The sequence below is a fragment of the Rhinoraja longicauda genome, chromosome 11 (genome assembly GCF_053455715.1).
Source record: "Rhinoraja longicauda isolate Sanriku21f chromosome 11, sRhiLon1.1, whole genome shotgun sequence".
In the NCBI taxonomy this organism is placed as follows: domain Eukaryota; kingdom Metazoa; phylum Chordata; class Chondrichthyes; order Rajiformes; family Arhynchobatidae; genus Rhinoraja; species Rhinoraja longicauda.
In genome coordinates this window covers 46941731-46966360 of record NC_135963.1, presented here as the reverse complement: position 1 = coordinate 46966360, position 24630 = coordinate 46941731, and the positions used below count along the sequence as shown (strand labels likewise).

The window sequence follows — 24630 nt, the reverse complement described above, 5'->3', positions numbered from 1 at the left end:
GAAGTAAATGTCAAGCAAGCTGATTCAGTGTGATGCTTGCAGGATGTGGGAGGTCAGGGACACTGCTGGTGACTGGCTGCTACAAATGTGGGAAGTGTATCCAGGTTCAGCTCCTGAAGGACCGTGTTGGGGAACTGGAGAAGCAACTGGATGACCTCGGGTTCGTCCGAGAAACTGAGTCGTTCCTGGACAAGTCCACCAGTGAGGTTGTTACACCGTAGGTACTGGAAGAGAGAAGGTGGGTGACGGTGAGAAAGGGAAAGAAACTTGGAGTGCAAGGTGTTGTACCTCTTGAGAACAGGCTCACCTACTTGGAAGCTGTTGGGACAGAAAACGTTGCCACACTGAGCAAAACGTGCTGTTGAGCCAAAACCAAAGAGGCCGACGTCAGGCAGCACCGTGGTAGTAGGGGATTCCTTATGAGAGGTACGGACAGGGGTTTCTGCAACAGGTGGGATTCGAGGATGGTGTGCAGCCTCTGGGGCCAGGATCCAGGATGTCACCGACAGAGTGTAGAAAATCCTCAAGGACGAATGTGAACAGCCGGAAGTGGTAGTGCATGTCAGCACAAACGACGTCGGAAAGAAGGGGATAGATATTCTGCAGCGTGACTTTAGAGAGCTTGGAAAAATGCTGAAAAGCAGGACTTCCAGGGTGGTTATCTCCGGTTTGCTTCCAGTTCCTCGTGCTGGTGAGGGCAGGAACAGGGAGATACGGGATCTGAATGTGTGGCTGAGGAGCTGGTGCGGGGGCAGGGATTTAGATTCTTAGACCACTGGGATCTGTTTTAGGGTAAGGGTGGATTGTACAAAAGGGATGGATTGTACAAAAGGGATGGATTGCACCTTAACAGGTTGGGGACCAGCATTCAGGCAAGCAGGTTTGCCACTGCTACACGGGTGGTTTTAAACTAAATGGGGGGGGTGGGGGGGGGGTCAAATGGGACAGTCAAGGATGGAGTTAAAGGGAAAGAGAGTAAAGGGATAGTTAATGACCCCAGAATTAACAGGAAATAAAGCTCACAAAGGGATAGGAGAATATGGCCAAGTGTAATAGGAATCGATGTGAAAGGTGAGATCAGTAAGGTATTAAAAGAATTGTATATGAATGCGCGAAGTATAACAAGTAAAGTAGATGAGCTTGAGGTTCAGTTAGAGATTGGTTGATATGACATTGTGGGGATTACAGAGACATGGCTGCAGGAGGATCGGGCCTGGGAACTTAATATTCAGGGTTATACATCCTATAGAAAGGACAGGCAGGTGGGCAGAGGAGGTGGGGTAGCTCTGTTGGTGAGGGACGAAATTCAGTTCCTTGCAAGGGGTGACATAGGGGCTGACAAGGTAGAGTCACTGTGGATAGAGTTTAAGAATTGTAAAGGTAAGAAGACACTAATTGGAGTTGTCTAAAGACCCCCAAATAGTAGCCCGGATGTTGGGTGTAATTTGCAGCAGGAGTTAAAGCTGGCATGTAACAAAGGTAATGCCACTGTGGTGATGGGGGATTTCAATATGCAGGTAGACTGCAAAAATCATGTTGGTTCTGGACTGTCCTGCATAGGAAATGCCCAAACATTTGTATTTGTTAAGTGAGGAATTATTTTAAAAATGTTTGGTGGGGGAAAAGGGCCTATCTCGTGCTGCATCTCTATGAATCCAATAGCATTTTGGGTTAGAAGAAAAGTGCTTGATTGAGAATTGCAAGCCCTTTTGATTCTTAACTTTGTGTTTTTGTAATATGGGAAGCAAATTATTGCATACTTGCATACTTGAACCTAAAAACCAAAATTGCACATTGCAAAGCTTGGCCTGAATCAAGGGTTTACATGGAGTATTTGTCACATTTGTTATTGATGTGATAGTCCTGGACTACCTTTTCCCAATTTGCAAGTCCTGATCATTAGATCTTGTGTGAGAGATGGTTGTTGCTCCAGAGCTCACTCTCAAGTCCACGCGGTCAGAATGAAAGTGGAAGCAAGTCCTCCTCGACCCTGATTGACTGTGAGTGAGGGAGACATTTTCTAATAAACTGAGGCTGGAAGTGCAAACTACATATCTGCTCTAGCAGAAATATTCTGATGGGTGTGGTTATTTGAGCAATACAAACCAGTTGTAAAAAATCTCTGCCATTTAACTCTGACCTAACTGCTATGTTTCAAAATGAATGTTTCACTTAAGCAACAAAACAAGATGCTGGATGAGCTCAGTGGGTCAGGCAGCATCGATGGAGGGAAATGGACAGATGATGTTTTGGGTCAGGGCCCTTCAGACTTTATCGAAGTCTCCGTCTTCTGTTGTTTAACTTCACAGCTTTGGGGCTCCGGAGCCCCTCACTATTTATAAGTGCCAAGGTGAATGCAGGTGACAAGGCGACTTGCGTGTTCTCTCTTTGACACCACATCTACTGGAAGACCTGTCCTGATCACAGTTGTGTAAGAAAGACAAATGCATTTGCTACTACCACAACTGTCAGACCCAGATCAGGTGCTTCTACATCAGCTCGCCTCCCACATTCCTTTATTTAATCTGGGTATCCGGGGAACACGGCTAGTATATAAAGTTTTAATATTGGCTGCCAAGTCAGTAAGCTTGAAAATGACAAATAGTAGATGCTGAAAATCTGACATGAAAACCGAATATGCTTGAACCACACAGGGTGCTTGGAAAGAGAAACAATTAACATTTCAGCTTGAAGACCTTTGGTCAGAACTGGGAAAACAAAACATTTGCTTTTGCACCTGTCTTTTTTCCCCAGAGCCCTGTTCTCAGTTGTTCAGTCCTAAATGCTATGATTGGGTGGTCTTCATGATATGTCCATTATATTCATTTTAATGCACAAACTTATTGATGACCCGTTCCAATAACTGAGGCGAAGAAAACTTGCTTTGTTCCAAGTGTTTTCTGCGGTGGTAACTGGTATCCAGCTGTGTTTTTAGAGTGGGGGAAACCGCTCGAATTTGGATTGCTTTAGGATGGAATGGGAGCAAACGTAAATTAATTTCAAATTGCATATGTAAAATATGTGCATGCTGTTTGTTGCCACACTTTGGAATTATCTTGGTTGGATCAGTGCATATTGTTCATTCTGGGCCGTCGTTTGACGGGCTGTGAAAATGGTCGTCATGGTAACAGTGATGCGCTGGCGCGGGAGCTGGGAGAAGGCTGGGAGCCGGAGTGCCACCTGACTCTAGTCTTCAACACTCCTACGAGGTTGCATTGCTGCTGCTGCTTCTACTTTATAAAAAAAAAACTACTGAAAGCCCCTTCACCTTCCCTTGCAATTTGCAACATGGTGAACTTTTGGCGACGTGGTGCAGTTGAATATGTAAGGAAATCAACAAAGATTTAAACGCTATTACTGAATATCCTGTAACTAACTTGGTGTTTTTAGATGCCATCTATAAACAACTCTGATTTCTCATGGAGGTTTCATTAACTCCCATTTGAATTCCGTTACGAATACAGCGTAAGGTGGCCCATAATGCCAAAAACAGATGCTGGAAATTGGGGGGGGGGGGGGGGAGAACGCGCACAATTTATGGAGAGAGAAAAAAATTGTTCCGGATTAATATTTCGTCAGGAGATTCGATATTTAAGATTAAAATGGGGATTTTTTTTTGCACAGAGTTGTAGATCCTTTATCTGGATGCAGCTGTTTAATGCAAAGACACCCTTCGAGGTTGAAACTGAGATTTTTTGATATTCAGAGAATTAAAGAATACACATTGTACAGGGAAGAGAACTTGAGGGATGTTTTGTCAGTAGTTCTATTGAATGGCAGCGATGGTTCCTGTTCTTTCATATTGTTTAAATGCACAGGAGGCTGAAGCTGCCGGGATCTTCCCTAAATGTAAAAATGTAATAAGATGATTATGAAACACAATTTTTTTTGCTTTCTATAGGGTATTCAATTAGAATCCGAAATTGCCCAGTTGTTTTGTCTTGATTTAAAATGTTTTAAAAAATATTAATATATTTTTAGTTTTGAGCATGGCACATTGGCACAATAAAGTTCTTGCTGCTTCAGTGAGCCAGCTCAATTCTGACCATGGGTACTGTCCATGTGGAGATTGCACATTTGCTCTATGACCATATGGATATCTGCTGAGTGTTCTGGCTTTCCCTTGCATCCATCCTAAAGTTTATTGGCTACTGTAAACTCCCGCTAGTGTATACTTGTTGGGTGAGAGGAGCGAGAGGGGAAGGGTGAATGAACTAAGGAAGACACAAAACAATCTCCCAGATGTACTAGTGGACAGAGGTCCTAGGGTAATGGAGGAACGGAAGGAAATTTACATTAGACAGGGAATGGTGTTCGGTAGACTGATGGGACTGAAGGCTGATAAATCCCCAGGGCCTGTTGGTCTGCATCCCAGGAGGGAAGTGGCTCTAGAAAACGTGGACGCATTAGTGATAATTCCAATGTTCTGTAGGTTCAGGATCAGTTCCTGTTAATTGGAGGGTAGCTAATGTTATCCCACTTTTTAAGAAAGGAGGGAGAGAGAAAACGGGAAATTATAGACCAGTTAGCCTGACATCAGTGGTGGGGAAGATGCTGTAGTCAATTATAAAAGAAGAAATTGCGGAACATTTGGATAGCAGTAACAGGATCGTTCCCAGTCAGCATGGATTTACGAAGGGGAAATCACGCATGATTAATCTTCGGGAAATTTTTGAGGATGAAAATGGACAAGGGAGAGCCAGTGGATGCAGTGTACCTGGACTTTCAGAAAGCTTTTGATAAGGTCCCACATACGAGATTAGTGGGCAAAATTAGAGCACATGGTATTGGGGGTAGGGTACTGACAAGGATAGAAAATTGTTTGGCAGACAGGAAACAGCAGGGATTAATGGGTCCCTTTCAGAATGGCAGGCGGTGACTAGTGGGGTACCGTAAAGCTCTGTGCTGGGACCGTAGCTATTTACAATATACATTTAATGAAGGGATTAAAAGTAACATTAGCAAATTTGCGGATGACACAAAGCTGGGTGGGTGAACTGTGAGGAGGATGCTATGAGGATGCAGGGTAAGTTGGACAGGTTGTGTGAGTGGGCAGATACATGGCAGATGCAGTTTAATGTGGATAAATGTGAGCTTATCCAATTTGGTGGTAAGAACAAGAAGGCAGATTATCTGAATGGTGTCAAGTTAGGAAATGGGGAAGTACAAAGAGATCTGGGTGTCCTTGTTCATCAGTCACTTAAAGTTAGCATGCAGGTACAGCAGGCAGTGCAGAAAGCTAATGGTGTGTTGGCCTTTATGACAAGAGGAGTTGAGTATAGGAGCATAGCGGTTCTTCTGCAGTTGTACAGGGCCCTAGTGAGACTGCACCTAGAGTACTATGTGCAGTTTTGGTCTCCAAATTTGAGGAAGGACATTCTTGCTATTGAGGTAGTGCAGCGTAGGTTCACTAGGTTAATTCCCAGAATGGCGGATTAACCCCTGGGTTAATGGGGGTTAATATGTTGTATGTTGGAAGACTGGAGCGACTATGTGTATACACTGGAATTTAAAAGGATGAGAGGGGATCTTATTGAAACATATAAGATTATTAAGGGATTGGACATGCTAGAGGCAGGAAACATGTTCCCAATGTTGGGGGAGCCCAGAACCAGGGGCCACAGTTTAAGAATAAGGGATAGACAATTTAGAATGGAGATGAGGAAAAACCTTTTCAGTCAGAGAGTTGTAAATCTGTGGAATTCTCTGCCTCAGAAGACCATGGAGGCTAATTTTCTGGATGCTTTCAAGAGAGAGCTAGATAGAGCTCTTAATGATAGTGTTGTTAGTGGGTATGGGAGAAGGCAGGAATGAGGTACTGATTGTGAATGATCAGCCATGATCGCATTGAATGGTGGTGCTGGCTCGAAGGGCCGAATGGCCTACTCCTGCACCTATTGTCTATTGAACATATTGGGAAAATAGAATGGCTCTGAGAGCCAGCATGGTCTTTGGTAGATTGAAATGGCATCCTGTGTTATAAGGAAATATAAAAATGTCTCATTTTGTGATTTTCAAAGTTTGATGAAAATTTCCATATGTATCATTAAAATGATATAGAAAAAAGATGCCATTCCAGAAATGTAAACTTGCATCGAAAAGGGAACTCTTAACAAATACTGTGCTGGAAATGCAGTGATCTTGCTTACTGGCATGAATCCCTGCCAGTTGCTGCTGCACTTACAGCTCATCACTTGGCTTTCTGTGGGGTGTAGGTCTGCTGGGGCACATGTGTGTCCACTCAGCACTGAGTTGTGGGAGTTGGGCTGCACTCTCGTCCGCACATTGACTGCAGGCCATTGCTGTGGGCTGGCAGCACCTGTTCATAGATCACCTGAATCCTGCAGTCTCTTATTACCTCTGTATGGGATGGGAGCTCCTATCTCCCTACCTTGCTGCGTAGGTCTCCCCCACACAAAGATTTCTCTATGTTCATAAGTTCATAGCCAATGATCACCATTAAAGTTGCTACCACAATGAAATGTCTGGGATAAGGAAGGTTGTGAAACAGGTGCGACTGGTCCCAAGCAATGACTCATTTTCATAGTGCTGGCGTCGGCCAGCTCTGAGCCCTGCATCTCAGTGCCAAGTTGCTGCACCAGTTGTCCCATTCCATCCAATTCCAACCTTCTCAACAGCAACCCATGGGCAATATATTGGTCTCTTACTAGTTTCCAGGTGCAACAGTGCAAGTCTTTGAGGAGGATGGGGATTAGTGTCAGGGTCCTGCTACAACAGCACCCAGTAACAAATAATGACCTCTTTTTAGTATTGATTCCATTTGTCCCCATGTTCTTGGGAATGCATTCTGAGCGCTAAATAAGATACCAGTGTAGGAGTAAGAAAGCTAGAAGTATTAGGGTTGATGATACCAATGTTTGATCACTGATTATCTAAAATTAAAGCCTTCCTGTGGCATTATTAGGACAAATTTCAACTTTTAAAAAAATCAAGAAAACAACAATGGTGTAACTGGGGTAGGTTTTTGCTGGAGTGGCTAGTTCTAGTATAGAGTGAATAAAAGTATAACATTCTAAGGATGTAATTTATTTACTTTCTCTTTGGACCTTCACTTTAATGCTTTATGTTATGAACCAGATGACTGGATGTTGGGTGCCTGACACAAGATCAGTCACTTGAATGTGGCTCTTTTGGCTGAAGAGTCCTGCAATTATATAGAATCATTTGCACACTTGCATGGCATTACTGTGCTAAAGGTAAAATTTATCGAGCCACTTCTCTAGTTTGTTAAGTCATCATTCATCACTATTTGTTGTTCTCAGTGTGGGCCAAGAGATCTACGGTTAGATATGTTTTGCATGGAATCACTTGGCGACGTCCATAGCTCAGTGCTTCTGGAACTTTGCAGATACTCTTCTATAATAGATTAATCACTTGGTATCCAATCCAATACCATGGTCCTATTTCTGGCAAACTACACTGCCCATTTGACCCAGATTGATCTTTTGGTTTGATTGTGATAAAGTAGTGATAAAGTATTTGAAGCATGGGATTACAAATTGTGTTGTCTAATTCTCCTGCTGCTTGCTTCATGGATTTGTGCTTTGGCTTTAGTGTTTCACATTTGCTGTGCTCAGTATACTGTGCTACCTGATGAAATAAGACCTCACGTTAGTGAGGAGAGTTTCCTTGTGTAAGAACTGTGCAATGGCAGCTGTGCAATTTATCGGTTGTGGCTGAATCAAAAGGTTGCGGGTTCAGTGCTTATTTCAAACCCCTTGCATCAGAGAAACAGACATACACCTCTGCTTCCAAAGTAAGACTTAAGATATTGCACCACTACGTTTTCTAGGCAGGGCGGCACGGTAGCGCAGCGGTAGAGTTGCTGCTTTACAGCAAATGCAGCGCCGGAGACTCAGGTTCGATCCTGACTGCGGGTGCTGCACTGTAAGGAGTTAGTACGTTCTCCCCATGACCTGCGTGGGTTTTCTCCGAGATCTTCGGTTTCCTCCCACACTCCAAAGACGTACAGGTGTGTATGTTAATTGGCTGGGTAAATGTAAAAATTGTCCCTAGTGGGTGTAGGATAGTGTTAATGTACGGGGATCACTGGGCGGCACGGACTTGGAGGGCCGAAAAGGCCTGTTTCCGGCTGTATAGATATGATATGATATGATATGATTATAAATACAAACAGAAAAACAATAGTGGGTAGGATGCTGCTGCCCTTGGATACCAGTGCTTCACTCCCAATGAATAACATACAGCACATGAACAGGTCCTTTGGCCCACAATGTATATGTCGAACAAGATGCCAAGACTAAGATCTGTCTGCACGTAATCATCATCATTCCATATACCCATCCAAAAGTCTCTTAAATGCCATTATTGTATCTGCCTCAACCACCAATCCAGGCATTCAACACCCCTGTGTAAAAAAAAACCCCCCAAGATAAACCTTAAAGCTATTTTTTAAAAGGGGAACAACAGGTTAAGGTACAACCGTTTTTTATGGGTAATTCTTTCTAGGTTTTTGGTGTCGTACAGCGGTTAGGTGGGGTAGTGAGATGCTCCTCCTGCAGGATGTTGGAAGTCAGGCATTTCCTGTGCCACAGAGGACAAAACTGCGGTAAATGAGATCAGCTGCAGCTCCTTAAGGACTGTGTTAATGAACTGGAGCTGCTGCTGGGTGACCTCGGGTTTATCCGGGGGTATCATAGGTAAGAGAATTACAGTGAGGTGGTCACATTCAAGATACAGGCAGGAAGTAGATGGGTGACCACCAAGAAAGGGAGTAGGCAGAAAGTGCAGAAATCATCTGGGATCATTCTCCTCGACAGCAGGTGTGTTCCTTTGGATACTATTGTGGCGGAAAACTGGTCGGGGAGAGCGGCAGCAACATCTGTGGTGTCGGTCTGGCTCTGAGGCACAGCGGGGAAGGGGAAAGTCTGACAGAGCCACAGTGATAGCAGAATAGTTATTTAGGGCTACAGACAGGAGATTCTGTGGCAGCAAGAAGTCAGTCTGAAGAAGGGTCTCGGCCCGAAGCGTCACCCATTCCTTTCCTCCAGTGATGCTGCCTGTCCCACTGAGTTACTCCAGCATTTTGTGTCCATCTTCTGAGAAGGAACATACTGGAGCTTGTGTTGGGATAGGAGCCTGGCCAGGTGACTGTTGTTTCATGGAAGAGCATTTTAGGGATAGTGATCACAACTCTAGGTTTTAAGATTGTTTTGAATAGTGTGAAGGCTGGATTTTGGAGGAAAGTGCTAAATTGGAATAAGACAACTACAATCTTATTAGGCAAGAACTCTGGAGGGTACACTGGGAGCAATTGTTATTGGGTAAGTCCACATCTGACATGTGGGAATTATTTAAAGGCCAGTCGATCAATGTTCAGAACTGGCATATTCCAGTAGTCGTACAGCGTGAAAACTGGTTCCTTGGCCCAACTCGCCCACGCCAACCAACATGCCCCATCTACATTAGTTCCACCTGCATGCGCCTGGCCTATAACTCTCTAGACCTATCCTATCCATGTACCTGTCCAAATGTCTGGGACATGCTGCTGGGGGTGGCAGCTGAAGCAGATACATTAGTGGCATTTAAAATACTTTTTGATAGGCATATAGATATGCAGGGAGTAGAGGGATACAATGGTGTAGGCATTAGAGGGTCTTGGTTCGGCACATACATTGGGGGCTGAAGAGCCAGTTCTATGTTCTAGTATTTCTTTTTTTTTCTATCCTGGGAAAAAGATTCCCTTTATAATTTTATGAAGTTTCCCCAACATTCCAGAGGAAGCAATCTAAGTCTGTCCAATGTCTCCCTGTAGCTAATACTCCCTAATTCTGGTAAATCTTCTCTGCACCCTTTTCAAAGCCCCCACATCCTTCCTGTAATGAGGCAACCAGAGCTGCAGGCAATAGTCAAAATGGTACCTAACCAAAGTCCAATAAAGCTGCATCTTGTCTTCATTGTTCTTTATCTCTCCTCATCATCGTCTATATCTCTCGTTTCTCTTACCCCAAACCAGTCTGAAGAAAGGTCTCGACCCGAAACGTCACCCATTAATTCTCTCCTAAGATGCTGTCTGGCCTGCTGAGTTACTCCAGCTTTATGTGTCTATCTTGTCTTCCTAACTCTTTTATAAAGACAGGCATACCATAAGCCTTCTTTACCACTCTATCTACTTGTGTTGCCACTTTCAGGGAGTTATGATCTTGGAGCCCAAGATCTCCGTACATCAATGTTATTAAGGGTCATGTCATTAATTGTATATTTTCTCCTTTCATTCAATCTCCCAAAGTGTAACATGTACACTTGCTCAGATTATACTCCAACTGTCATTTCTCTTCCCATGTAGCTGATCTATATCCCATTGCTTTCTTTTCAGCCTTGCTCACAGTGCGTGACCCCAGCAGTCTTAGTGCCATCTGCAAATTTACTAACCACCCCATCTATATATCACAAACAGCAGAGGTCCCATCACTGATCCCTACAGAGGACTGGTCGCAGACCTCCAGCCTGAATGTTGTCCTTCCACCACAACCGCCCTGTCTGTAAGTAAACTAATTCGGAATCCCCACGACTAAGTAGTTGTAAATCACGTACATCATAATCTTCAGGATCGGCTTTCCACGAGGGACTTTATCAAAAGCTTTACTAAAATCCATGTAGATAATATGCACTGCGCTATTCTTATTGATTTTCAATCACTAAGGTTAGATGCCACCTTGGAACCTGTCGAAACATATCAGTAACCTGTGCCTGCCTTCTCTCCATATCCCTTGATTCCACTAGCCCCTAGAGCTCTATCTAACTCTCTTTTAAATTCATCCAGTGAATTGGCTTCCACTGCCTTCTGTGGCAGAGAATTCCACAAATTCACAGCTCTCTGAGTGAAAATGTTTCTTCTCACCTCAGTTTTAAATGGCCTCTGCTTTATTCTTAGACTGTGGCCCCTGGTTCTGGACTCTCCCAACATTGGGAACATTTTTCCTGCATCTAGCTTGTCTAGTCCTTTTATAAATGTATACGTCTCTATAAGATCCACCTCTTATCCTACTAAACTCCAGTGAATACAAGCCCAGTCATTCCAATCTTTCCTCCAATAGTCCTGCCATCCCAGGGATTAACCTATGCTGCACTGCCTCAATAGCAAGTTAGGAGACCAAAACTGCACACAATACTCCAGATGTGGTCTCACCAGGACCCTATACAACTGCAGAAGGACTTCTTTGTTCCTAATCTCAAATCCTCTCGTTATGAAGGCCAACATGCCATTAGCTTTCTTCACTGCCTACTGTACTTGCACGCTTACTTTCAGTGACTGGTGTACAAGGACACCCAGGTCTCGTTGCACTTCCCCTTTACCTGGTAAAGGTAATAATCTGCTTCTTTGTTTTTGCCGCCAAAGGGGATAACCTCATATTTATCTACATTATACTGCATCTACCATGCATCTGCCCACTCACTCAACCTGTCCAAGTCACCCTGCAACCTCCTAACATCCTCTTCGCAGTTCATATTGTCACCCAGCTGTGTTATCTGCACACTTGCTAGTGTTACTTCTAATTCCATCATCAAATCATTAATATATATTGTAAATAGTTGCACTGAGCCTTGCGGCACTCCATTCGCTACTGCCTGCCATTCTGAAAAGGACCCGTTTATTCCTTCTCTTTGCTTCCTGTCTGCCAACCAATTCTCTATCCATGTCAATACCCTGCCCTTCAATACCATGTGTTCTAATTTTGCTCACCATTCTCCTGTGTGGGACCTTATCAAAGGCTTTCTGAAAGTCTAGTTACACTACATCCGCTGGCTCTCCTTCATCCATTTTACTTGTCACATCCTCAAAAATATTCTAGAAGATTAGTCAAGCAGGATTTCCCCTTCATAAATCCATGCTGACGTGGACCAATCCTTTTAATGCTATCCAAATACGCCGTTATTACCTCTTTAATAATTGACTCCAGCATCTGAAGAAGGGTCTCGACCCGAAACGTCACCCATTCCTTCTCTCCCGAGATGCTGCCTGACCTGCTGAGTTACTCCAGCATTTTGTGAATAAATCGATTTGTACCAGCATCTGCAGTTATTTTCTTATAATATTGACTCCAGCATCTTTCCCACCACCGATGTCAGGCTAACTGGTCTATAATTCCCCGTTTTCTCTCTCGCTCCTTTCTTGAAAAGTGGGATAACATTAGCTACCCTCCAATCCACAGGATCTGATCCTGAATCAATTGAACATTGGAAAATGATCACCAATGCGTCCATGATTCCTAGAGCCACCTCCTTGAGTACCCTGGGATGCAGACCATTAGGCCCTGGGGATTTATCAGCCTTCAGTCCCATCTGTCTACCCAATACTATTTATCGCCTAATGTAAATTTCTTTCAGTTCCTCTGTCAACCTGGATCCTCTGTCCTCTAGTACATCAGAGAGATTGTTTGTGTCTTCCTTAGTGAAGACTGATCCAAAGTACCTGTTCAATGGTTGAAACTACCCCAGGATTATTCCAGCTACTTTTGGTATTCCGCCTGCAACTCAGTGAGGTCTGTATTGTTTTTAAATAACCGGATGAGAGTTTTAAGTATTGTAACCCATAATGCACTTGACCAAAAGTTTCCTTCTCCCTCCTGTCCATATGTCTATAAAAATGCTTCATACCATTTGCTTCATTTACTTTAGCCACTAGTATTTAGCCCTTTAGGAAACGATGTTTCTTTTCAATTCTGTTTCATTTCTGATGTTGCTGATTTCTAGTTTTGCTGTTTCCCCACGTGCTTTGTCGAAATTCTCTGAATTGTTGACTCTCTCCAGAAATATTCATGGAACTTTTCGCTTTAGCATTCTTTCAATGTTCAGAAGGCCTCCATTAATTTATGTGATCCTTTTGTGGTGGAAATAACTCAGATTTTTTTCCAGGATCATTCTTGTAAATCCTTTTGCACTCTTGTGCCTTTTCTATAATATGCTATATAGTCCTTTGTGTTCTAAACAAAGTTTAATAGGATTTTGCTGTAATTTCTATACTTCTTGGAATAAAAATTAAAACACCACTTTATTTTTATCGATTTATTTGTTATCCAAAATTGCTTTGTACTTCAGCTTCAATTAGTTTCCTCTTTTCCAAATAGTGTAACATTTGCTTTTGTTACCCATGTTTGAATTCATTTGCTATTTCATGTGCCCAGTCTGGTTGTTTGTTTATGCCCAGTTGAAATGTGTTTTTTCCTCCCCTATCTCTTGGTATTGTTCTCCAGTTCCCACTGCCAAATCATGCATTTTGTCTCTTTGCCTATCACTCTTCAATGAATCTTGTGACTTTTCTTGAGATCCTGATTATGGGCATGTCTGACATCAGAACACTTCTGGATGATGATCTTGCATCGTATTAAAACGTTATTGTTCTAAGTATATTACGCCATGAAAACGATGCTACTCTCCAGAAATAAAAATGTCTCTGGACCTTTTCACTTCAGTGCTCTTCTATTGTTCAGGAAGTCATGATTGTCTCAAATATGTTCAAGATCTTTTTATCCTTGACACGCTTGGTTTGATTACCCTCCTATTTCTATTAGCTAGTTAACAAGCAGCAATGGCCAAGCTCTGAGATCAGGTTTGTTACCCCGATTAGCTCAAGGATAGTTGGCTATGCCAAGAATCCAGATGAGAAAGGAGAGGGATATAAATACTGTTAATTTAGTATAATTACAATTGTATTGTATTTTTACACCAAATGAACAAATTTCTCCATTTAAATAATCCAGCTCTTACTACTATTGTAATAATAAGTATTCTAAAAATACATACAAATATGCTAGTCTATTTTCATTGAATGTGCAACTTGTTGGGGACTGTCACAACATAAATCAAAGTTTTATTGAAAGGTAGGTAGAACAGATGCACAGAATTCAGCATAAGTAAAGTAAAGTTCAGTTTAGCAGTGGAAATATTTAGAGTTGACATTCTTTGGATGTTGAACAAGACATCAAGAGGAGGACATTGCTTGTCAGCTTCATTTCCTTAGCTTCTGCATTTCTTGGATGTTATTAACACTGCAGGCACAATGATTCCTGAGCTAAGTAATGACTAATTTAGAAGTTATTTTCTAGTGTAAAACCACCTGTTTCTGGGAATAACTTTAAATCAATTCATTGCTACCTTTTTGAGATAATGCATGAACATTTTAACATAGCTTAAAATAAAATGTACTCATTACAGTCAGTACTGTTTGCCCATGAAACTGAGCTGCAGCAGCCATCTCGTCTAGTACTTGTTCAGCTTTTTATTAGCTGTTGACTCTTAATTTTGTCTGGATATAAATACCCTGCAGTAACTTCATTAAAGGTGCCGTGGAAGAATTATAAGCAGAACAATTCCTGTTTTTCAAATAACATAACTTTTGGTTTTGATATGTGTTTGAATTAATTTACTAATTAATTTGCCCAGTCTGGATGTTTGTTTTTTCCCCGTAGAAAATTGTTTTTACTATCTCTTGGTATTGTCATTTCTGTTACTGACTGGCTTATAACTCTGGCTACAATGATGTTCCCTTAGATATGAATAATGACAAAAATATTGAAAACGTATTGTAATGGAAGACATTTTAAATTTGTCTGTTCTGAGCTTGAGAAATGTTCATGTGGGATTGACTTTCTGTTTTTTCTTCTTGTCTCCAGGCAAGCAGAGGCCCTTAAGGCTGACATGACAGGTAAGATCAACTCTTTCTTTGGACTATTTTTGACAATCTGACTTGAATGCAAATGTAATGTCATGATGTTCAGAACTGTGAACACCAATATCAAGATTTATTTTGCTCATATGCTACGACAGTAAGGTGCAGAAAATCCACAGAGAATGATCCATGAAACACCTTAAGACTTTTTCTGGCTTTGTTAATATGGCCTTGTTAAACTAACCTTATTTGTTCTCCGCATAACTTCATTCAATTCTAATTTTGGCTTTTGGTCATTTTGATGTTTTACTCAGATGGTTGAAATTTCTAAAGTTAGTATTGTTTTCTAATTTTACTTTGAACATTTACAATTTTGTGCTATTTAAGGGGAAATAGACGTCCTGTGGTTTTTTTATATAATGAACTTGCCTTTTTCCTTGCCCCTTCCATGGAAGATCCAAGTTATAAGTTGCATGCTGTCCTGCAGTGGAAGTAAGCAAATGTATGCACAGTGCCCAAAAGTGATATAGATAGACTGTAGGTCTAGAATTTGCGTTTATATATTATCTTTTGTTATAATGAGGAACTTGGTTAACAACCAATTGGAACCATTCCAACAATGTAAGAAATGGATGATAGATGACCTCTGCACAGTTCAGGAAGGATGAAACAAATTCTGGTCAGCAAGATGCAATTTGGATAAACTGTTGTTTCTGAAGAATAGAACACCAAAGAAGGGAGTTCATAATGGAGTTCAAACAAAACATAGGTTTGAGGGTCGAGCATTAGAGATAAGAATGGAAGCTGAATTTATTATGAAGCTCCTGTTTAAGCAGAATATTGGTTAATAGAGTTTTATTCAAATTTGAAGGAATGGTCTGAAAGAATAGGATCAGTTGCGAGCTAGAACCTGAACACCATATAGCTTTGAAGATAGTGCTGGAGTACTATGAGCGCTGATGTTAGTGGAGTGTGAGAATCAGACATCAAAAGTTGGTAGCCAACCCCTGAAGTGCCAAATCTCGATAAGGGAAAAGATAATAGAGAGTATTGGTGCAGGAGTAGGCCATTCGGCCCTTCGAGCCAGCACCACCATTCAATGTGATCATGGCTGATCATTCTCAATCAGTACCCCGTTCCTGCCTTCTCCCCATACCCCTTAACTCTATCTAGCTCTCTCTTGAATGCATTCAGAGAATTGGCCTCCACTGCCTTCTGAGGCAGAGAATTCCACAGATTTACAACTCTCTGAGTGAAAAGGTTTTTCCTCATCTCCGTTCTAAATGGCGTACCCTTTATTCTTAAACTGTGGCCCCTGGTTCTGGACTCCCCAACATTGGGAACATGTTTCCTGCCTCGAACATGTCCAACCCCTTAATAATCTTATGTTTCGATAAGATCCCCTCTCATCCTTCTAAATTCCAATTTTTAATGTTATAGGTATTAGCAACACTTAAAATATTTAATTTGAATGAATTCAAAACATCATTAGAGATGTTAAATTGAATTGAAATATTTAGAAAGAGTAGAAACTTTCTTTGCATTTTCTCTACAGCCCTAATAGCTGCATTGCAATTAGATTTTGCATCAATGATCTAGTACGGGATCTGGGGGGTGACTCTCCCACCCCTATCCCAGTTCTAGGGTGTTGCTGGGAAATTTCAATATGATGGAACACTGACGTTCTACTCATCATGGAGTCTAGTGGCAGTTTTTATATCCACGCATGGAAATCCTGAATTTGCTATCGTTTATTTGGGTAAACACTGGGCCAACGTTTTATGGATGTTCCAGTTTAGGTAACTCTCTAATTACGTGCTTGCTGATTTCCATCACAATTATTTTGCAATGGATGATCAAGTACAGAATATCAGCTTCCCATTAATTGGAGGATGCATACATGTCCTTGCTGCTAGACTGGTACAGCTACTGCCCTTCAGTGTTTGGTCACTTTCAAAACAAGTCACTGCTGCCTTCATTTTTTCATCCAATAAATGGTGTTTGAATATGTGGCTTTAATTTGCATATGCAATGCAAGGTTTGTTGGTTTAAGTTAAATTAATCCATATTTGCAGGTGGTAACAATTGTTCGTCTGTGCATTAATATGCTTATTTAAAAAAATTATGTACCTTTATTGAAACTTTTCCCAATGATATTTGTATAATTTGAAATGAAATGAAAAGTTAAAGCATGAATGTGCCAAGGAAGGTGAGCATATCTTTTAAGAGGCATGCGCCATAACAATCGATGTTTCTGAACAGATTCAAAGTTGGGTCCAGCTGAAGTCTGGACTTCCAGGCAAGCTCTGCAAGACCTCTATCAGAAGATGCTGGTCACGGATTTGGAGTATGCATTGGATAAAAAGGTGGAGCAGGACCTGTAAGTATGCAACAAGTCCCAGTGAAGTCATAGAATGGGAGAGAATTATAAATTTAAATTTAAATGCATATGCATCATCAAAATTTACAAACAGCCTCATGCATGGTTGGTCAAAACAACTTTATAAATGCAAAATTATGAAAGCAACATTCCTTGAGATCTTGAGAAGGTGCCTTGCTCCTGCACTGTTTTTGGAAATCTGATTTTGCATCAACTTAATTTGTAAACACTTCTGCATAAACTATTCAAGTCCAAGCCAATTTTCCTTGAATACATAAAAATGGACTACTCTGATGTAAAAGAAAGAAACATGAAAATGGCATAAAATTTGGCATTATATTTTTGCTTTAATTCTCTTCGGCTCCTTAAGGTCTGGCCCATATAAATCATTCCTTCATTGGTAATTGGGGAGAGAACTTCAAGTGTGCTCTTGTAATTTTGCTCTGATTAAAGGATGTGCTGGACCACTAGTTGCTGGAAAATCAGTGGTGGACCTGCATACGAAAAGATGGGCAAGCCAAACTGATGGTCTGCACTTGAAAACCATACAAATGAATCTTCTCAAACTCTGCATTGCAGATGAGAGTATTTAATTTGGTTACAAAGGATTGAATAACTGATTAGCTTGCCTGTGTTCACTTAGGTACAGGTTTAAAGAGCAGGCCATCCTTGCATTCACAACTTTAAGTTGCAGATTTCCAGCCGGCATTTAAGCTGCAAAACATCCTTGCCAGAAAGGTTGCACTTTGAAATTGGGCTGTCCATTCTTGTACTAGTTAGACTTTGAGATGAAGATAGGCATGCAGATCAGTTTTAAATAAAATTTCATTTCACCAGTGAACACCACATAAGGAACATATCCTGATAGAGCAGTGCTCCATTTTGGTTGCTCTTAGTATGGCCACTGATTTTTGAGTGACTTGCTTTATGTCAACAAAGCATCTATGTTTATTAGGAACAAACACTCTATCTTAGTTTTGTGTTAATTGTCATCAAAGCCCTGATGTTATAACGGAACCAACTCCAGTTAGAAGGTTTCACTTCTTCCTTTTGACCTCCATGGAATCCAGAGGAAAAGACCTGCTGGCAATGCGTGTCTTGTTAAAGAATTTCTAAAGCTGTAACTTGAATAGTTTATGCAGAATAGTTATAAATGAAATTAATGTGGAATCAGATTTCAAAGATCAGTGCGAGGGAATAGTAAGGCACTTTCTCAAGAACTCAAGTAATGTTGCTTCTATAATCTTGCATTGTCAAATAATTTTGATCAAGCTTTCATTAGACTGTTTATATATCCTGGTATATGTGCATTTAAATCTAGAATTATTCTCACACATACCAGGTGGAATTATTTTTATGAATCCATTTTACCAGTGCTCAAGATTACTACTTCTTTTTAAGAACTAAATTCTTTTCAAGAACTAAAGCTTTTTATCTCCATTAGAGGATCATCATCCAGCTTTCGTCAGCTAATCCCTAAAAAATACTTTCATTTGGTATTAAATTACAGTTGGTTTCTGTGCTTCAGCAAAATGCTACAATTTTTTTCATATTAGATTAACTAATGTTAATTTTCACAAAGAACATTGGGGTATGATGTCAAAAATATGCTTGCTTGACTTGTATTAGAGGCATTTATCTGGAGTCATGAGTTTGAATCCTAACGTACTTGGAAATTGTCATGAATCAATTCCTTGGCCTTGTAAACCATCAGTTCCTGGGTGTTGCTAACAACATTCTGGCACCATTCATCCAGACTATCGATATCCCTTCTGTACTCTTGAGTCTTTGTTACCCATTATTTGTCCAACAGTGGTGATATTGTTGGAAAAATTAAAGGTGGCATTGGAGCTGTGTCTGGTTACAGTCATATGTACAGAGAGAGCAGAGCAAGGGACTGAGCAGTCCACTTTGATGTGCCCCATAGTAATAGTTAGCGAGGAGGAAGTGTTGCCAATTCATACTGATTGAGATCTGCCAATGAGGAAGTTTACATTCTAATACCATATACCGACAAATATATTCCTCCATTATTCTAGCAAGGGATCAATATACTGAGGAGAAATAATGGTTCACATTGGATAGCAGTGTGCTAGCAAGATTTTATTTATTATTTTTTAATGTTGGCCGAATTCGAGGTGGTTTGATATAATTGTCTAGCATTATTTATAGCCATGGATTTTGGATCAAAATTATGAGAATTTGTAAAATGTAACTATTAAAATGTTGCAACAGTTCTATGGGTTGTTGAAGGAAATTAGTTCAATGCTTTGAGATTTTATTTGAGAAAGTTCTGAATATTTGGGCATGCTGAAGGAATAGAAATTTGAGTTATATTAACATTTCTGTTATTCACTGTAGCTGGAACCACGCCTTCAAAAATCAGATAACAACACTACAGGGTCAGGCCAAGAACCGAGCCAATCCTAACCGTAGTGAAGTACAGGCTAACCTTTCGCTCTTCTTAGAGGCAGCTAGTGGCTTCTACACGCAGGTAAGGTCTCAATAAAACGGTTGAAATATTTAGACTTCCATGGTAACTTAATTTGAATTAAATTATAACAAGAATTGATCTTTGGACTTTAGAGATACAGTGCGGATATAGGCCCTTCGGCCCAGCGAGTCTGTACCAACCAGTGATCACCCTGTCCTACACAGTAGGGATACTTTGCATTTTTTTGTACTGAAGCAAATTAACCTACAAACCTTTAAGTCTTTGAAATGTGGGAGGAAACCGGAGCACCCGGAGAAAACACATGTCTTTATACATACAACCTCTGTATAAACAGCACCCTTAGTCGGGATTGAACCCGGGTGTTTGGTGCTGCAAGGCAGCAACTCTACCGCTGTGCCACTGTGCCGTCCCTGCTCTGTAACAATGCAAAAGGACATAGGTTCTGTCCTCCCACAGCCAGTCATGTTATCTTGAACCCATTTGCAGCTTTTCCTTTGTGTTAAATGCTGATTGACGTGACAAAACATTCAATGCCTGATTTCACTGACTCAGAGGAATGGGGGAGATGGAATAAAATCCAACCAAGCCTTCACGATAGCAATAAAACTTTATAATGTGTGAAGATTTCATCATTAGATTTTTGTATTTTGTGTGCTTTTGATAACAATCACTCAAAGTAAATGTAATTTACTGTTCAAATGGGATTTAAGATTTTATTTTTGTTTCATTACAGTTACTGCAGGAGCTGTGCACAGTCTTCAATGTGGACCTTCCTTGCCGTGTTAAATCTTCACAGCTTGGAATCATCAGCAATAAACAATGCAGCACCAGTGGAATTGTGAAACCCCAACCTAGTTCTTGCTCGTATATCTGCCAGCACTGCCTTGTACATCTTGGAGACATAGGTATGTCAATTAGATGTATACGTGAGAGATATACATAGTTAAGAGGTTAAAACACCATCAACTGACCAAAGGTAGTTCTGTCAAATTACTGTTTAACAATAAACTATATTAATAAACACATTTTTTGAGACCAATACATTCATCTGTGTTAGAAGTATTCAATTAACTTGCACTATCTATCTGACATGGTTCTCTTTTAAATGTTTAATTTAATTTTCACATACAATTCATGATATTTAGAACAAGATATGAATGTTTATTTAAGTATTGGCTTCATGAATATGTATAACTTGATATCAGTAAACCCAGGATTAGATGATTTTTAATTTTAATTCAGTCATTTACAACAAAAAGATCTTTGACCACTAATGTCATTCTAAATTTACAGCTATAAGATCAGAATGTCATTTTTGTTATGGAGTAAACCTATGCTGGTTTAGATATATAAATCATCATTAGACAGATAATAATAATAATAATAATAATTCATTTATTTTATATAGCGCCTTATCGGGTGCTCAAAGCGCTTTACAAAAACAATTAACATAGAAACAAACAGACAAACTATCCTGACGGAAAAGCGGTAAATACACAACGCCAGCGTCCTCTCACGTCAGGGTCCGGCAGTAGACATCAAAAAGCACAAGACACACAGATATCATTTTTACACAAACAGCCATCACAGTGATTGCTCTAGGCATACCCTCACTGTGATGGAAGGCAAAGTCTTATCTCCTCCTCATTCTTCTCCCGTGGTGCCACGAGGTGATCGAGGCTCCCAACTTTTTGAAGCCCCCACCGGGCGATGGAAAGTCCCAGGGCCGAGCCGAGCAGGCCGATGAAAGTCCTGAGCCCCCACCGGGCGATGGAAAGTCCCAGGGCCGAGCCGAGCAGGCCGATGAAGGTCCTGAGCCCCCACCGGGCGATGGAAAGTGCTGCGGCCGAGCCACGCAGGGTGATGAAGGGCCTGCGGGCGGGTCGATCGTACCTCGCGCTTCGGGGCGGTCGAAGCTGCTACGGCTGGAGCTCCCAAAAGCCGGTCGCCAGCCAGGGACCTGCGAACTCCCGATGTTGCGGTCTGCAGGGCCCACGGCCGAAGCCTCCGAGATGGTAAGTCCAGGCCCTGCGACCGGAGTCTTTGAGGTCGATCCCAGCTGGAGGCCGCCGACTCCACGATGTTAGGCCGTAGCGCGAACGGAGATACGACACGGTAAAGGTCGCATCTCCGTTGAGGAGGAGATTTGAAAAAAGGTTTCCCCCAACCCCCCCACCACCCCCCCACATACACAGAGTTAAAAATAAAACAAAACGTACATTTAACGACGACAATGACAAAAAACAACAAAAAAAACAGAGAGACTGCCGGTGAGCCGCAGCTGCAGAACACAGCCACGCCTACAGATGAGGCACTAGAGGATGGCCAATGTTGTGTCTCTTTTTGAGAAAGATTGCAAGTAAAACCCTGGGAACTATAGACCAGTGGGCCTAACATCTGTGATATGCAAGTTACTGGATAGTATTCTGAGGCATAATGAAGCGTTTGGATAGACGGAGACTAATTGGGGATAGACAGTAGGTTTTGTACATGGGAGATCATGTCTTACAAATTTGAGTTTTTTTAAGAAATAGCCAAAAAGCTTGCGAGCAAAGCCATAGATATTTTCTATATGAACTTTAGCAAGGCATTTGATAAGGTTCTGCATAGCAGGCTGCTCTGAAAGATTACATTGCATGGGGTCCAGGGAGAGCTAGCTGACTGGATAGAAAATTGGTTTTATGGAAGGGAGCAGAGGGTGAGGCTAGTCGTGTGCCTCAGATATCGGGCCCATTGCTGTTTGTGTTTTATACCAAGGATTTGGATGAGGATGTAGACGGCATGATTAGTTTACAGATGACACTAAAATGCGTGGCATCGTACATTGCTAAGATTGTTATCAAAATACGGCAGGATCTTGATCAGTTAGGCATGTGGGCTGAGGGATGGTTAATGAAAGCTAATGTGTGAGGAACTCAAACCAGGGTAGGACCTTCACAGTGAATGGCACGACCTTGGAGAATATTGTAGAGCAGAGGGATCTGGCTGTGCAGTTACATAGTTCCTTAAGTGGTGTCACAAAAAGGCATTTGGTACATTGACCTTCAGCAGTCAGAGTATTTAGTATAGAAATTGAGATGCAATGTTACAGTTGTACAAGACGCTGGTGAGACCTTATTTGGAGTATTATGTATGATTTTGGTCACCCATTATAGGAAGGATGTTTTTAAGCTGCAAAGAGTGCAGAAAAGATTTATGAGGATGTTGCCAAGTCTTGAGAAGCTGAGCTATAGGGAGAGGTTGGGAGGATAGGATTTTATTCTTTGGAGTGTAAAAGGATAGAGGTGTAAAAGATCATGAGGAGGAATTGATAGGAAAATTGTATAGGTTTTTTAAACCCAGAATAGGGAAATTAAGAACCAGGGGGCAGAGGTTTAAGGTGAGAGGTGAAAGATTTATTATGAACCTGAGGGGCAACTTTTTTCCACACAGATGGTGGTGGGTATATGGAACAAGTCGGCAGTTAAGGCAGGTACTACAGCAACATTTAAAAGACATTTGGACAGGTTCATGGATAGGAAAGTTTGAAGGATATGGGTGAAATGTAGGCGGGTGAGACGAGTGTGGTTTGGGCATCTTGATCGGCATAGACAAGTTGGGCTGCAGGGCCTGTTTCTGTGATTTATGACACTGATTTTGAAGTCAGTGAATTACCACCATAATTGCAGTAGTGAAGTTTTCTGCTTCTTCTCCTAAAGCATAACCACTTTCCTGTGCTTATTTTGCTGGGAACACAGAGCAGTTCAAGGGACAGGTTTTCTGGATCTAATTTTAGTACTTGTGTGCACTCAGCTGACAAACCTTTGCAGTATGCTGATGTTGCTAATGTCATTCCTTGATACCAAGATACTTCTTTTGGGAGATCAGCCAACTAGTGCCTATTCCAGAGCTTCGAGCAGACGATGTGTTTGAATATTAAACCAATGTTGAAAGCAAGCAAGTGGAGTGCCACTTAAGAAAACTGATAAATTACCTTCAGCATCTGCTCAGTTTTATTGAGTTTTCAAAGATTAGTTTAGTATCTTGTATCTAAAAAGAACAATGGTGCTTTTATTAAATAATGATAGCATCCCTTCTTTCCTTTCCTGCATTATCATTTAATGATAGGTTAGATTTAAATAATGGTGAAGCTTGCTGGTGTTTGTGCAAATGGTATATTAATTTCATGACATAGTTGGATGCGTGGTTAAACCCAATTTACAAAAAGCTGCTGTTTGGATTGCCTTGCTTGAATAGCTACTTCGAAGCTACATTTTGTTGTCTGTCAAACTTTTTACATTTTTGCTGTAAAGTACAGAATAACTCTAAGTTGCTCAATTTAGTCAGTAGATATGATTTAAACGCCATAAGATGTCTTGTATATTCTAGTCAAAGTACACTTTAAATGCAGTAACGATTATTGATAGTGTAGTATTAAAGATTAGCATCTTCAAGGGTGGAGACCTATTCCTCTTATGACTTTTTAGTTGTATTTAATTTTTTCATTCTTAATCCACTCTTTTCTTAATCTTAAGAGGAAATCTGGTATATCAAGTGGTTAAATGGGTTAAAACAAACTTTTCAACTGGATTTAGATTAAAACTGAATAATGTATGAGCAAGAATATGAAACATGTTTGGTCTTTTTCTATATTCCACATTACAAAGCGATCTTAATTCGGTACTTTATCAATTGACTGTTGTGGATGAATATTGGGGAATGAAGCATTTAGATTAGTATGCAGTTTATTAATAAGATATGGTCAAGACACTGCATATCTTAAGAATGGACTAAATGGACATTCTGTTCTTTGCCTGGTCCAAAAAGTCTTGGATGCACAATGTTTTGTATATCTTGAGAAATTCCATACTCTCCAGGTTCCATGTTGTCCCAGATAGAAGTGAAAACCCATTGAAACCTGATGTGTGTTTCCCTTTGGGAATTACTTTATCTTGGGCATTGGGTGGCTAAAGTGAATAATACTAGATTTTTGATCCAGCTTACCTCTTAGATTTCAAACTTATGTTTTCAGAGGTTATACTTTGTACCGTATCCATTTTTTTTGTGAACAAGCTGTGAAGTGTGCGGGCTTTGCTGATACATTAAAGACGGTAGTGAACCAAGCAGGGGGATTAATGACATTGGAATAAATCCGCTTATCTTAAT

The 24630-nt window shown here is 41.0% G+C and overlaps 1 protein-coding gene across 4 annotated transcripts in view; it reads left to right on the top strand.

The window, feature by feature from the left end:
- The window catches only part of smg7 (SMG7 nonsense mediated mRNA decay factor), a 119736-nt gene that overhangs the window by 21890 nt on the left and 73216 nt on the right, over positions 1–24630 (top strand). For 3 of the 4 annotated variants that reach the window (XM_078407584.1, XM_078407585.1, XM_078407587.1), the window contains 4 exons: positions 14655–14686; positions 16913–17030; positions 19392–19524; positions 20219–20390. In XM_078407584.1, coding sequence (XP_078263710.1) covers positions 14655–14686; positions 16913–17030; positions 19392–19524; positions 20219–20390 — 455 coding nt within the window. Of the gene's footprint in view, positions 1–10462; positions 10524–14654; positions 14687–16912; positions 17031–19391; positions 19525–20218; positions 20391–24630 lie in introns of those variants that run through there. The other variant, XM_078407586.1, reaches the window with a different exon arrangement.